Source organism: Taeniopygia guttata, chromosome 3 (assembly GCF_048771995.1).
Source record: "Taeniopygia guttata chromosome 3, bTaeGut7.mat, whole genome shotgun sequence".
Lineage (NCBI taxonomy): Eukaryota > Metazoa > Chordata > Aves > Passeriformes > Estrildidae > Taeniopygia > Taeniopygia guttata.
The window spans coordinates 4,155,219-4,171,615 of NC_133027.1; the positions used below are offsets into that span (position 1 = coordinate 4,155,219).

General features: G+C 42.2%; 1 protein-coding gene across 1 annotated transcript in view; it reads left to right on the forward strand.

The window, feature by feature from the left end:
• The window catches only part of PKHD1 (PKHD1 ciliary IPT domain containing fibrocystin/polyductin), a 235,402-nt gene that overhangs the window by 87,899 nt on the left and 131,106 nt on the right, over positions 1 to 16,397 (forward strand). The window contains exons 37-38 of the mRNA XM_072926279.1: positions 1,517 to 1,729; positions 15,831 to 16,038. Coding sequence (XP_072782380.1) covers positions 1,517 to 1,729; positions 15,831 to 16,038 — 421 coding nt within the window. The remainder of the gene's footprint in view (positions 1 to 1,516; positions 1,730 to 15,830; positions 16,039 to 16,397) is intronic.

The following is a 16,397-nucleotide window of genomic DNA, read 5'->3' on the forward strand; positions in this document are numbered from 1 at the left end:
CAGTCTAAATACTGCAATTTATACAAATGTCTGATCTCCCTTCTTCTTGCTAAGATTTGGCAGTGTTATCATGAAATCATGGAATGGTTTAGGTCGGAAGGGACTTTAAAGATCATCTGATCATCTGGTTCTTCCCCCTGCCACTGGCACAGACACTTTCCACTATCCCAGGTTATTCCAAGCCCCATCCAACCCCAGCTTGGTCTTTAGCACTTCCAGAGTTGGGCAGCCACAGTTTCTCTGGGCAGCTTGGGCCAGGGCTTCTTCACTCTCACAGGGAAGAAATTGTGAGGCAGGAGAGCCAACTGGGTGGTAGACAGAGAGATCACCATTAAAAATTGCTTCCATCTCTAGCAAACTGGCCGTGGGGTGAGCTGTACAGATATCAGCCACTTCACACAACGGGAGCAGGGTAGACCCTTTGTAAGAGGTGTGAAGCTTCCAGACTTTGGGAATTTCCCTACTCTCTCTTGGGAAACGTGGCTTGACCTAGGAAGGCACATCCCATGTGCAGTGTGACAAAATGATTGAGGCTTCACTCTGTCCATATCCATTGTACAGAAAGTGACAGCGTCCTTCACAGGAGAGGAAATATAAAATAGATAATGGAATGAACCATCCTGAGGTGACAGACTGGGATTTTCAGCTCATGAGAAGCAAGAACAAAGGAGACATTTGACAGAACTGAAGAACTTGAGTCAAAAAAAAATGGGATGGAAATGGTTTTTTATGCACTATGCGTTTAACCCACAGAATTCATTGCTTCAAGAAGTTCTTAAGACCAAATATCACAAAGATTCCAAAGACCAGTTCTTTATTACTGGCAAATCCTAACCAGTTATACTAATAGTCAGTAGGAGGACAATGTTGGCAAGGAGTTGAAACCTTATGCTTTGAGGTGAAGCTAACCTCTAATTAGGGATTAAATGAGGTTTTTATGGGATGGGGAGATCAACCCATGTCCAGCTAAGAGGGAGATGTGTCTCACACTGTATTTGGAAGCATCTGGTTTTGAACAGCAGCTGGAAGAGTTTGCAGGATTAAATCAACCACTGATTTAAACAAGTTGCCAGTTCTTATGTTCCAAAGGAGTTTTCCTCTCCCCTCTGCCAGTCACAAGTAGTCTGTAATCTAAAAAGTAACATTATACAAATTAAGCAGGAATATCCCTTTTCAACATTAAGTGATTTAGTTGGTTAAAATTGGGTTTTTCCGAACACAGCTTCCTTTAACTGTGTTTTGAGAGTCTGCCCAGGCTGACTGGCCTTGCTCAAGTCTAGGAATCCAGATTGCTGTAGAATCAAAAAAATGGACTGGATTAATTGGGTCTTTAAAGGGTTGATAAATCCATAGGGAGAAATAAAGAGCAAGGTGGAAATTTCACAGAATGCAATAAAATTTTAGCCTTTAATTTTGCTGCAAACCCCTTTGTTTACCTACCTCTTACAGTTCCATTGGCTGTGAGAGAATGACTGAGTGAATATATGATTGTATTTTCTTCTTCTCTTGTCTTCAGGTGGCAAACTCCTGTTTACTGGACCAGGACCTGTAGAACTGCATGCTCATTACATCCTGGTGTCTGATGGAGGAGAGCTCCAGGTGGGATCCCCTGAGGCCCCTTTCCATCACAAAGCACACATCTATCTCTATGGAAGCCTCCACTCTCCATCTTTATTTCCATATGGAGTCAAGTTCCTGGCAGTGAGGAATGGGACCCTTTCCATTCATGGTGAGTACATTTCTTTTGTTGTCAAAAGCAAAGGATAAATGAATAACAAAAAACAAAACAAAGAAAACACACCAAAAAAAGAAAAATAAATTGACAAAACTTTGGTCATGATTCTCATAGAATCATGGGATGGGTTGGGTTGGAAGATACCTTAAACACCATCTAGTTCCAGCAGGCATTCCATGGGCAGGGACACCTTCAACTATCCCAGGCTGCTCCAAGCCCCAATGTCCAGCCTGGCCTTGGACACTTCCAGGGATCCAGGGGCAGCCACAGCTTCTCTGAGCAACCTGTGCCAGGGCCTCACTACCTCACAGGGAAGAATTTCTTCCCAGTATCCCATCTAGTTCTGTCTTTTGTAAGTTTGAAGCCATTCCCTGTGTCCTGTTCCTCCATCCCTTGTCCCAAGCCCCTCTCCAGCTCTCCTGGAGCCCCTTTAGGCCCTGGAAGGGGCTCTAAGGTCTGCATGGATCCTTCTCTTCTTCAGGGGAACACCCCCAGCTCTCCCAGCCTGGCTCCAGAGCAGAGGGGCTCCAGCCCTCAGAACATCTTTGGCCCCTTTTGGACCCATTCCAACAACCCCATACGTTCTTATATTGTGGCATAGGAGAATTTAGATATGGAGCTTTTCTTGAAGACTATGAAATATGGGTATAAAATGGCCATTTCTTGGTGCAGGAGTCTGGACATGGAATTCAAGTCCAAACTCAATTTGGAACATTGGTGCACGTTTCTCGAGTTCTTCTCTACTATTTTTAAAATAGTATTTTTAAAATATTTTAAAATATTTTTAAAAGCTCTACGTCTCATAGATGAGGAGAGAAAAAAAATAAGAAAAAGAAAAACCATCTGAATGTCTCATCTCCCTTCCTCCTGTTCGTGTGTGCCAACCTTCCTGTTGGTGGGCGTTCCCACCCTCCAGCAGGTCTTGAACTTCCACCCTGTGCCCTACATGAGGAAATGTTGCTGTCTGAGCACAGAAACACGTGGCTTTTGGACAAAAATGATGTCAGACACCAAGGATAACAGTGGAGCACAGACAGGGAGTGAGTTGGGACTCTGTGCCATCATCCTGCCAGCTCACAGGAGCTGAGCAAGGCTGGGAGAGGTTGGGTTTGGAGGGGAGCCAGTGAACAGATGCTTTTCTGGATCAGGAGAGATGATCAGGGGCTGAGGAAGGAGCTCCTGGCAGGGACAGGAGAGGTGGGGCTGCACCTCAGCACCATGTCAGGTGCTCTTGACCCTTTCATTGAGACACAGAAAGGCTCAATTATTTACTGCCTGTAAAAGACTTGAATAACTTCAGTGCTTTGCAGAGTGTTTCTACCCCATTTCCTGGAGGGTCTCTGTGAAGGAGGGCTATTAGAGCATCTTGGCTGAATCTGTTACTGGCCATTGAATTTCACAGAGTTATCCCAGCCCTGAGCTCAGTAATTCCTGTTAGATTAAAGTTTGCCTTCCAGAAAGGCTTGGTCTTTGAGGACGTCAAGGGAGACAGAAACCAGCATTTTCCTTAGAGGCTTTTTCCAGGGGATTAATTTGGTTAATCATCCATCTTTTTTTCTTTATAAAGAAAAGTGTTGAGACTTGAATTTGCCTCATAGCAGCTTTTGCTGCTTCACTTTCTGTGTCTTCTGCCACTTTAAAGTGTCCTTCTATTCTTGGTTTGACCCCTGAAAGCCAGGATTTTATCCTTAGATTGTCAGCACTTTACAACATGAGTCTTCACTTTTCCATGCTTTTTGTTTCCTAGCAAAAAAGCCAGTAGCAACTCTTGGCAGCTGTGCCTCTTGTGCTGCTTCTTCTTTCCATTCCAAACCTGTATCAACTCTACCTTGGTGACTCCATCACCCAATTGAAGACAAAAATTGAAGACAAACAGGGCAGAGCACATTTTGCAGTCTTACCTTGACAATGTGATGGAGGGAGGTAAACCCAGGCTTCCACATCAGTACCTTTGAGTCTTTTCTCAGTGATAATTTATCCATTTTACTCAGTGCCATAATTCTTAGTGAGTTGTCAGTCCCAAGGAAAACAAGAGGATGAGGTCTGCAATCCAAGTAATACCTGGATGGAGACATAGAGAGTCAAAAGTGGCTTGATCCTTAGTGAATAAAACTCTTGGTTTCAATTTTTCATACATTATTGGACTATTGAAAGTCTTGTGCGTGAAGGGATGTTAAAGATCATCTAGTCCACCCCCATTCCATGGGCACGGACACCTTCCACTATCCCAGGTTGCTCAGGGTCCCATCCAAACTGGCCCTGTACACTTCCAGGGATGGGGCAGCCACAGCTTCTCTGGGCAACCTGTGCAAGGGCCTCCTCACCATCACAGAGAAGAAATCCTTCCCAATATCCCATCTAACTCTGCCCTCTGTCAGTTTGAAATAATTTCCCTGCTCCTGTCCCTCCATCCCTTGTCCCAAGTCCCTCTCCAGCTCTCCTGGAGCCCCTTTAGGCCCTGGAAGGGGCTCTGAGGTCTCCCTGGTCCTTCTCTTCTTCAGGCTGAACAATGCCAACTCTTATTCTATTATTAATATTCAAAACCAATTATTATTCAAGAAGTCATAACAATTTTTTATTCAACAGATTGAGAGTAGCTATGAAATCTTTTTTAAGCTCTGCAACACACACAGCCCCAGTGCATGGCTGCAATTATTGTTCATTCAAACCATGTAATCTACAATTTAACATAGAAGGAGTGGAAGCCTGCTAGAAAACATGACAGAAAGTAGTGGGTCTTTTACTGGGTTCATATTGCTTACACAGAAAAAAAAAGTCTGTTGTTCTGTCTTCAATTTAGCATCGGTCTGGTCTGTGGCATAGAACAAATTGTGGAGCATGACAGCCCCTTTCATATATATATATATATGTGAAAGAGGCTGACATGCACTACAATACACATTTGTGAGATACATTTATATACACGAATATATATGTTATCTCAGATCAAAATCATTAAATAAGCAGGTTTCCAAATTCTCATCTGTCTTGGCAAAGACAGGACTGGGCGCATTTCAATTCCTTTTCTCTTTCAGGCCGGGAATGTTGGGGGATGCTCTGCAGCTCTGGTTGAGTTCAGATTGTTTAGTAAGCGCTGTCAGCTCCTCACTTTGATATGTTAATATGACTAAGGTTTTCCCACAATCCCCTCATGAGTGGCAGTCCTTTGCTCCGGTAGTTGTAGCAGACTGGGAAATTTCACTGTTGCCTTTGGCTTTAGCCAACTCCCCTGCCAGTCAGAGCGTGCCACCCATAAACTGCCTGTCAATCACCCGTCACTTTGAGAGGGGGTTTCAGCCAGCCAGGGCAACTCGACTTTTTGACAATGTAATTATGGCCCTTGCATCCGCAGTAGGGGCCTGAGCAGGGCTGAGAGAGTTTTATTGATTGTTCAGAAGGGAAATTTATCACTGTCTCCAGCTCCATTCGCACTCTGTTCCCTGAGAAACTCTCCTGACAAGCTTCGGGAGAGAAGTTCAGCACGGTGGCCTTGGCTGTTCTTGTGCCTTTGTCCTTCCCAGGGAAACTGGAGACACCAGTGGATGCTGAGTGGGGGGAGGAACTGGGTGCAGAGTGGAGATGCTGCATCAAAGTAAAGAACACCCAGCCTGTCCTTGTGGCAGCCTGATCTTGTGGTTCTAATGCTCTTATCATGGAATCCCAGAATGGTTTGGGTTGGAAGAGGCCTTAAAGATCATCCAGTCCCATCCCCTGCTATGGGCAGGGACACCTTCCACTACCCCAGGTTGCTCCAAGCCCTGTTCAGCCTGGCCATGGACACTTCCAAAGGGGTCCAGGTGCAGCCACAGCTTCTCTGGGCAACCTCTGCCAGGGTCTCACCACCCTCACAGGGAAGAATTTCTTCCCAATATCCCATCTAAACCCATCCTCCTACAGCCTAAGACCATTTATTCTTGTCCCATCCCTCCAGGCCCTTGTTTAAAGTCCCTCTCCATCTCTCTTGGAGCCCCTTTAGGCACTGGAAGGGGCTCTGATATCTCCCTAGAGCCTTGTGTTCTCAAGGCTGAACACCCCCAGCTCTCCCAGCCTGCCTCCAGAGCAGAGATATTGCCACACACTGAAATATTTTAAATTTATTTTTTATTTTCAACAGTCCTGTGTAGGTGATCTTGTTATTCCATCGTGTCCTCATGAAACAGACAGTGATTCTTTCCAAAAAAAGACCAGCACTCCTTTGTCAGGCATGTATCTAAAACTTTGTGTCAGCACTCTGCTGGGAAAGAATGTGAGCAGTGAGCAACCTATTCTAGTGGAAGGTGTTCCTCCCATGGCTTCAGTTCAGGGGCTGGAACTGGATAATCTTTAAGGTCTCTTCCAACACGAAACCTCCTGTGATTCAGTGAGGCTGTTCCCTGAATTTTGACTAATAATATATATCCCCTCAGTTAGATGTAAGATGTTAACACTTCAGATTAAAAACATGCTGCATTCACCTTGTCCAAACTATGAAAGGTATGTGGTAAAGAAAAAACAATGTCCTGAGAGTTTTGGTTTGATAACATAGTTATTTATAATCAGGATAATTTAAACAGAGGTGTCAGTAGTTACTTCAGTGCTCTAAAATCATGGCCAGTCCTACTGCAAAGAATGTTCCTGCATTTGCAGTGGAGAAAATTACATTTTGACTTCTATCCCAGAGTTCTCTGTAGCCAAAGCAATCTGATACTTTTCCAGGGTTAGCTCAGGAAAAGAAAAAAAAAAAAAAGTATTTTTTATCAGTTGAACAAATTATTAATTTTAATTGCTTTTAATCAATAATAAAACACAAAATATTTGTGAGCTGTTCACTATGCTCTACAAAGCCTGTGCATTCCTCCAGAGATCAAACATTTAATCAAATGCCTCTTGCTTTGCCTCCATTAGGCAGTGTTATGTATCTGTGCTGAGTTTGAGATTAAGAGATCATAGACAACATGAGAGAATTTGTTCTGCTTTACTCACATATTAAAAAGAAAAGCTTCCCAGGGGAAAAAAATAAGGGAAAAAAAAATCTGTAGCGGGGGGATTCAAGATAAGGTGCAGAGATCTGTTAGAGAAAAGACTTTTTTTCACTCCACTGAAATGCCTCTATTCAGTAAATATTATTTTTCACTACCTGAACTTCCTGATTTCCTGAGCTTACTTCCATAGGCTGGTTTTCCTTAGGTGCCAGCTATTCTGTGTGGGGGTTGCAGGAGTCTTTTTTCCTCCTGTGACAGTGTTTTTCCTTTCCAAGACCTTGACTTTAACATGATGCATTAAAGCAGATGGCTCTGGAACAGAAGGCTGAGCTGCCTTGAATCCCCTCGTGTTCACCAGGGGTAAGAAACTGCACTTAGGCACTTCCCATGGAGTAACTAATGTACAATGACTTGTGCCTTCACTTTCTTATTCACAAATATAAGATGACCATTAGATTTTAAAGACCTAGCAGATGGGAAAAAAAAAAAAAAAAAAAAAAAAGAGTTGGGTTCAGGGCAAGCTGCTGTGTCTTTCACAGTTTGCCCTTCTTTCTAACAGAAATGCATCTATTATTTTTTATTTCAGCTTAAATCAGTTAATTTGTGTTTTGGTGATGATCTTATTGAGAAAAACATGATACAAAGGGGACAAAGAGATGGAAACTAATATTATTTATTATATAATAAAGATACGTATAATATAGTTAGTAAAGATATTAATGCAATATAATACAATACACACTATATACTGGAAAAAAAATAGAATAAAATATGATACAAAGAATGTATAAATAGACCATAGTTAATATACTATATATAATTACCTTGTGATTCCTGACAGGGTGCAGGTCTGTAGGTTGTTACAAATGTGGAGGCATATTATATATTAAATAATTTCCTTCTTCAAACTTTCAAATATAACATCAAAATACTGCTTCCAATTCTGGTGTAAACAAAACCCAGGTTATTGGCTGGAGGAAGAGAACACCCAGCAGCAAATTCAGAGTTAATTTCCACCCTAGACAGGAGAAAGGCTGAGAAGTTTGGGTTTCCTGGGTAGGTGGTGGAGCTGTTCGAGAAAAAATGGATGTGACACTCATTGCTCCTGTTTAGTTGACAAGGCAGGGATGGGTCACAGGTTGGACTCAGCCTCTCAGGTATTTTCCAGCCTGAGTGATTCTGTGAAGTTTGGCAAATTGAGGGGCCTGGACCCAGCCCTGGCTTTCCCCAGAGCTGCAGGCTGAGCCAAGGAGGGACCCTCCCTTTGAGGTCACCCTCACATTTCCTGGTGCTGAATTCTCCATCACATTTTGGGGACACGGGAAGCTGATCTCAGCCTGGCAATGGTTGTGGTGCCCCACATTCCCACTCCTGCAGGGAGATAGGCCTTGTCTCACTCCACAGCAGCATGGGAGATGATCCTGTGTGGTAGACAATCCTGCAATCACACAAAGTGTCACCAGCGCTCTGCAGCTCCCTGCAGGATCCACTGTCCTTGGCTGCATGGCTGGAGCTCTTTGCTCCTGGTCTAAAGACCTTTTCCTCTGTGGCATCTTTGGTTGTGAGCTCGTTCTAGGTGTGGAGCATGGATTTTGGTTGATGCAATGGCATTACAGGAATATCTTTCCTCTTGTTTTCAGGACTGATGTGACTTAGCAAAGTGACTGGGAGATCTCTGATTAAAGGGAATGTTTGGAAATTTGTGCATTTATGGGACAGAACGCAGGGAAGGTACATTTTTTGCAATGTAAATTGTCAGAATAGGACAACATTGAGAGTTTCTATAGCTCTGTTTAATCACAAAGCCCTTCCCATCCTCAGTAAGATCCTAGAATCTTGGTATGTGTTGGAAAGGTCCTTAAACCCATTTCATTCCAAACCCCTGCCCATGGCAGGGACATTTTGCACTAGACCAGGCTGCTCTGAGCTCCACACAACCTCACCTTGAACTTCCAAGAAAAGAACATGATAATCCTTGCTTTCTTCAGGGTGCTGTTGAAAGATATTCAGGTGGAAATGCTTTAAGTGAAAACTGCAATTTCATGAACAGGAAACATTCAGCAGGACTAGGTCACTTTCAAGGATATCTCCCAGAGGAGAACATAAAAGTTATTCAGTTTGTCCTCTTGTCTGGATGATGTCAGATTTTTTATTTTTGCTCACTGAGAGAAGATTCAAGATCAGGTTGGACGGGGCTCTGAGCAACTTGATCCAGCTGGTGTTCCTGCTCCTTCAACAGGAGGAGGGGACCAGGACTAGATGACCTTTAAAGGTCCCCTCCAACCCAAACCATTCTCTGATTCTGATTCCAAACTATGATTTCAGCCCACCTAAAATACCCAGTGTTGTTCTGCTGCAGCTTCTTTTCAAAGAGCTGATAAAATCTAGGGTGTCCTAAAGGTTAATGAGCAGGTATTAATCTGAATCCCATCACCTTGGGATGGGAATGAAAAGCTCAGCAGTGGCTGTGGCAGGAAAGCTGCTCTGAACCTCCCCAGGAGCTGCCCACACATGGCAGTGAGTCCTGCAGGACTGCACAGGGATGGGAAGGCAGCTCCCAGTTCCAGGCAGAGATGTCTCTGTCTTTCTAAGATGTGTAGCAGGTAAAAAAGCAAAAAAAAGCAACCCTAACACACTCCTTTCATTACAAAATAAGCTAAATTATACAAATTCTTATGGAATATACCTAGGACTAGAATTAACAGAGAGCAAAAATAGCTGGAAACATTCAAGTCCAGAGGGTTGACAGCTCACAGTTCAAGCAAATGTTTTTTAACACATTTGAAAGATAGGAAAGCAGCTTTCATTCTTTTTTGATACCTTTTTTGACACTTTTTTTGCCCAGTGACTGGGCTAGTTGCTGCAAGAGCTGAGGTAGCTGTGACACTTTAAAAAAAATTATAAAATCCAGCTTCACAAAATTTTTTTCCTAATCCTTAATTAAGGAACTGTCACTTGAAATCCATTTGGCCACAGATAGCTGTAGCAGCACATCTGTGTGCTATCCTGACTAAAGAGGCTTTTTGGAAAAGATTTTCTATTCCTTTTAACTTGAAGAATTTAATCCATTATTATTTTTATGGTTTGTTTTATTAACTGAAGCAACAGCAGCAAAATGTCTTCATTTTGGATCTAAAAATATAATTTTTAAATTTTTAAAAATAATCTTTCTCCAGAAGCACCAGTTTCCAAGGCAGAACTGCCAGTTATCACTTTGACATTTGAAAATTTTAGGAATGGCCAAGCTAAGTTTGATTAGGAAGTGCATTTTTGGTTAGGAAAAGGGAATAATAATAAGGGATTATGACAATGGAGGGGAAGCTATGTTCTTAACACAGTCTGACACCAGAAATGCTGCAGGAAAGTGTGTTGTATTTTATTACCTGAGACAATCATAGAGTCACAGAATGGTTTGGGCTGGAAGAGACCTTAAATATCTTCTAGTTTCAGCTCTCTGCCATAGGTGAGAGGTTTTATATATTCTTTAAAAAATAAAATAAAACCAGCTATAGTCCATTGAATTATACTATTAACTTCGCTTGAAAAGTTTGGGTGGTTTTTTTTTTTTTGTTGAGTTTTGTTGTTTTGGTGGGTTTTTTGTTTGTTTGTTTGTTTTTTGGGGGGGGTAGGAAAACAGTTTTCTTTTCACTTTGTTCCTGGAAACTGAAAGCTCCTATTCCCATTTGCACTAAAGATTTACAGTATAGCTACAACAGATTGACAAATTATCTGCAGTGTAATTTGTACATTCCCAGTAAGTAGATTTTGTGTCTGAGCCCTGCAGTTCTTGTAAATTCCTTTTGTGGAATAAAGGGATCTCATTACCTCGATTTAAAATGCCAATAAACAGTCAGAAGGTGTAAAAGAGCTTTATAGTTTGTCAACACCCTAAACAACTGTGTGTTCACAACTGAGTTAATTAATTTGTGGTAAACAGAAGCAAAAATGAGATGCAGCAGGGTCCTGGGTGTCAGAGGAGAAGGGTTCAAACCCTACTGCCCAATGACAAAAAAGTTTTTCAAAAACATTTAAACAACTTTTGGGAGAAAGACCAACGGATCCATGCAGGCTTAGAGCTGGAACCAGTTCTCTTAAAAGCCATTAAAAGATTCCAGTTTGTACCAACACTGCCATGTATAAACCCTATTCTCCAGCTCTGCCTGACTCTGGATGTGGCTCACACTGCTTGCTGTCAGGCTTGGTGAGGAGGTTCCCAGGGTGTCTAAAGTGAGGTAACAACGTGTACTGCAAAAAGTCTTGTTTTCAGGTCAGGGACATCTGTTTTTCATGAAAGCACCTTGTCATCTTGTCATGTAAATTCTTAGACCCCCACAGATTTAAAGTGAAATTCATGTAAAAATAAAATAGAAATGTATGAAAGGCATAAGTTCCTTTCAACAGAAAGGATTTTTGAAGACTGAAGACAAACTGGAATTTAATGAATCAGTCTCAGTTAGACGGAGAATTGTTGCCTGGAAAGTTATTCCCTGGAAGGAGAGGGATTGGTAATAAAAGGTAACTGAGATATCAACACCTCCTGGTGCCCTGGCAGAAAGTTGGAGATGACTCACAAAGCTGTGACCTCCTCTTTTGGTTTTGGTCTGCCTCTTGGACCAGGACAAATGATCTGCTTTTGAGTTAATCTGTTTACACTGATTCAGTTTCCCTTTCCAGTGAGAAAGCGTTCCAGCAGCTGCAGAAATCCTGACACTGAAGTTTGTACCCGAGGAGTGAGGAACAACTGAAAATTCCAACAAGAGCCTAAATTGTTGGAATTGTTGGAAGAGTTGTTGGAAGAGTCTAAGTGTTGATTTTCAGATGTGTTGGATTGTTCCTAGATGGAATACAGACTTCATTTTTGAGAAACTGGTCTGGCTCAGTGGAAACTCCCTTCCCAGCTTTATCCCCAGATTCCTGTGTTATCCCAAACAAGCCACTTAACCCTTTTTCATCTCCTCCACACCTTCCCTTGTGTACAATGAGATGAATAATTTTATCTTGTGGTGGTCTCAGCCATGTTTCTATGGCATAAAGAATCCATCCATGGACTCTTTATGAGTGCTGTGGTAGGACTTGTCTGTGACCAGAGGAGAGATTCCCATTAGGTCTAGCCTTTAGTATCAGCAAGTGTGGAATGCTTTACCCAAAAACATGGAATGGTTTGGATTGGAAAAGACCATAAAGATCAAATTCCAGCCCATCCAGCATGCTGTGCCTTGGTTTAATACAAATAATAAATTACAAATTATGCACCTCCTTTGGTGATCAGTGTCAATCCAAGCTTCTCTTCTAGTGGAAGCCGGAACACATTTTAAGGCAGTGCAGTGGGCGAGAGGTGATGTTTTCTATGTGGGCAGATTTTCCTGTGACCCTGGAGATGTGTGCCCAGACAAACCTTGCTGGTTTGCTCAGTTTTGATGTGACTTGGAGATATTCCTGTAAATGTCAAATTCACATCTCCTGTTGAGCTACTTAGAATCATGGAATGGTTTGAGTTGGAAAGGACCTCAAAACTCATTGAATTCCAACCCTGTGCCGTGGGCAGGGACATCTTCCACTATCCCAGGTTGCTCCAAGCCTTATCCAACTTGGCCTTGGACAATTCCAGGGATCCAGGGCAACCTGTGCTAGGGCCTGACCACCCTCTGACCGCTCCTAATATCTGATTTAAATTACTCCTCTCATAGTTTAAAGCTTTTTCTCCTTGTTCTCTCAGTACTTATTGGTAACCTATCACTACTTAGGACTGGGTGAAACTGGATAGGTAAGTGACATATCATCCCACAGTGATTTATGAAATGTTCTGTGTTAGAGGCCATAAGAAATTAAATTTATACTGTTTTTTCCTCAAGAGTGGCATTGTACACATCAGAATTGTATCATTCTTAATAATTTTACCAGGTCCATACAAGACTGCAACTTCACATTATGCTTCTAACAGGAAGCATAACCAGAGTCCTGATGCCAAGATATTCCTTGTCTTAAGATTTGTGATTATGAATTTGGAATTAATTTTCAAGTCCCTTGCATTTCTAGGCTGCACCATTCTGCTCTGCTCCATATTTAAGGGTGCTCAGTTAAGTCATTTAGTAAAGTGCTCAATTCTTGTTTTGCCTGCAACAGCTTTTTTTGTCTGAAGGCCCTGTCCTGTACCTTTAACATGCTTTGGATCTCAAGATGTTTTTTTTTTCCCAACTCGTGCTTAGTTAATTATTAAAAATAAGTTCAATAATTAAGGAGTTATACAGATTCATCTATTTTTCAGCATTTGGAGTGTTTCTGCTCACAGTACATTTTGAGTGAAGAAATAATTTAAATACACCACAGCTGTTGGTCTTTTAAACATTTTCCCCTCAAACAGGTAATTTATTTAGCTGTTGCACAGCCCAAACCCAGGCACCAAAGGTTATTTTATGAACTTTGCATGTTTTAATCAAAATAGAGTTTGTTTTCAAGGGGAATATATTATAATTAGGGCAAAGAAGCTTCAGTTATGGTCCCTCATTGACACCAGAAAGGTGTCACTGACCCTATCTTGTGTGTCATTTGTGCTGCTGAAAGTAGAGGAGATTCTGACCTGGAGTTGTTGTATGTGGGAATATAAATGGGAAGCAAGGAAATGGATAAATGTGGTGCTTAGGGACAGGATTTGGTAGTAGACATGAAAGAGCTGAGTTAATGGCTGGACCTGATGGCCTCACAGGTCTTTTTTAATCTTAATGATTTTATGATTCTATGAAAGTGGAATCTACTAACTTTGTTTGTTTGGTTTGGTTTTCCCTAACAAAAATATACTGAACTTATTGGAAAATGGAAGTAGATTTTTAACATGCAGAGAAATATTCCACCCCAGATCATCAGGAAAAAAGGTGCAACAAACTGTGAAATGGGAGACAGGTAGCTGAACACAGTAAGAGGTGAAAACAAGAAAAAGGAAATAAGGAAATGGGGGAATGTTTGGACAGCCTGAATATTCATTTTGAAGAAAAAAACCCAAACAATTGAGAACATTTTCCATAACATTTTTTGAGTCAGAGCTCAAAAGTGAAAAAAAGCCTGAAAAAAGCCTTTTCCATTGGAGCATGTTTTGAATGCAGAGTGATGTTGCCCAGTCCTCAGTGACAGGAGTTGTTGCCCAGCAATGCTGCTGTGGAGTGTGTGTGACAGATGAACTCCACAGGGGTCAGTTGTGTGTTTGGACACAGATGCATGAGAACACACATTAACACAGGCACACAAATCAACACCAGAAACAAAATGTCCAGAGCAGGAGAGAAATTGTGCAGTGTTCCACATGCAGATGGCTTCTGCCAGTTGTGGGCTTTTATGGCAAACCTAAAAATTCACGAGAATCGCTCCGTGGAAGGAGGTAAATTATTAAAGATGAAGAGAGTGCTGCTGGTAAAAGAATGCACATAGGATGATATTAAGAGGGGTTTTATGAGCTGTATTGAGGATGAGGTCTTTAATGTCTGGTGGAAGGTGGGTTTTGTCTATGTCTGCACTAGAAAACAGCGTGGCCCTATAGAAGCAGAACTGTAGGGTGAATGATGTACGTGCTGAGGATGCAAGGTCCACATGTTCTGGGGGCAACTGCAGAGTCATTCCAGTCTGGTTCCATTGGCACCTACAGTGTCCTACTGCAGTTCAGCTTCTGCACTGGTTTCACAGAATCCCAGGATGGGTCAGGTTGGAAGGGACACCAGTGGGTCACCTGGTCCAACCTCCCTGTCCAAGCAGGGTCATCCCAGAGCACAGGGCACAGGATTGTGTCCAGACAGTTCTGGAATAACTCCAAAGAGGGGGACTCCACAGCCTCTCTGGACAATCTGTTCAGTGCTCTGTCCCTGCACAGGAAATTTCTTCCTCCTGTCCGGGTGGAACTCACTGGGATCAGTCCCTGCCCGTTCTTCTGGTGCCATTGCTGGGTCCCAGAGCAGAGCCTGGGCCCTGCTCTGACCCTCCCTGCTCACAGGGACACCCAGGACTGAGGGTCCCTTTCAGCTGTGCCTCTTCTGGAGGCTGAACAGCCCCAGCTCCCTCAGCCTTTCGTCGTCAGGGAGATGCTCCAGTCCCTTCATCATCTTTGTCACCCTCCACTGGACCCACTCCAGGAGCTCCATGTCTCTCTTGTCCTGAGGAGCCCAGAATAGGACACAGAAAGCCAGATGCACCTCACAGAACTGAGCAGAACAGTAGGAGACGTTTGATGCCTTCCAAAACAGTTTGTAATATGAACTGAAATACCTTTACCTTTTACCTTACTTGAAATACCTTACCTTTTTAAAAGTCTGGGAGAATTTCTTAGCTATAAGTTGAGAAATTTCAGTGTCTCAGGTTTAGATGCCCATCATTGACACACAGAACAAGTGTTCATGTATACTTCAAAATAAAAGAGTATAAAGATTTGATTCTTCGGTGATTCTGTTGTGAATTTATTGTCTTGGAGGTGCTACTTCTTATTTCCATCTTCATTAAGGAAATAGTTGGGACACTAGAATATAAGTAATGAAGATACTGGAGTATAAGGAACAAGAAAGTGAAACAGGATATGGACAGAGATGTTTGCTTAAAATAATTTGAAAATTATTTATTGGATGCAACCTCTTCACTCAGTGATTTCTGCTATTATTGCTTTCCTTCAGTACGACCAAGGAGGACAGTAACTTGCTGTGGGCTAAAGGTAAATGGTGATCTATTGCAAGGGAGGGAAGAAAAAGTATTCTAAAGGTGGGTGTGTGAGGCACACACTCTTCCCTGATAGTGTTCAGTGTGCTGGACCTCACTGGACCAATCTATTCCAAAGCCTGAGAGGGAAAAGGAAATGTCAAAAGTTAAAGCAAACTTAATTAAGTGAAGAAAAGAGGCTTATAGGACAAGATTTTTCATTGTTTGAGCTTATAATACCCAGATTTCATAGAATCATTGAATTATTGAATGGTTTTGGTTGGAAGGAATCTTAAAGACCATCTCATTCCACCCCGCTGTGAACAACAGAGACACCTCCCTTTAAACCAGGCTGCTCCAAGCCCTGTCCAACCCAGGAGAACCAGGAGAATGCTACTCCTCTTTGTTTGTTTTTTAAGTGGATTGACTTGCTTTTTAACCTTTATTTTCCCCCTTGTTCTTTTCAGGCTGGATGCCTAAAGTAGTTTTCACACACTTGAAATCATCAGCTAATGCTAGTGACACACGGCTAGTGCTCCAGGAACCTGTTGATTGGCAACCTGGTGATGAAATCCTGGTGGGAAGCTCAGGCCTTGGAGATGCACAGCAGCAGGAGGAAGTGGCTGTTATCCAGTCTGTGAACAACCTGGAGTTGAACCTTAGATCACCACTCAGGTATCCTTTCAGGAGATTTTTATAGCAGAGTGCTAAACTAGGAGAAAATTTGATCAAAGTCAGGATTTGCCGTTCCCTGTGGGACATAATAACTTTATCAATCCCTTTAACAAAGGTGGGCAGTGATATTTCAGTTCCTCACTCCCCCTAAAGGTAGTGGATGTTCAATCCTGACTGTTTAAATTCTATGTTTAAAATCTGTATCATGTCCTTGCACTCAGAAAAACTTTGAAGCAGAAAACACTGATGTCCAGTAAAGTCCAGTGGTGTCAGTATAGGAATGACAAAGAAATTTCCTGCATATTGAATTCCTTGAGAAAGTGCATATTTTTCATGAGAAATGTATGACTTGTATATAA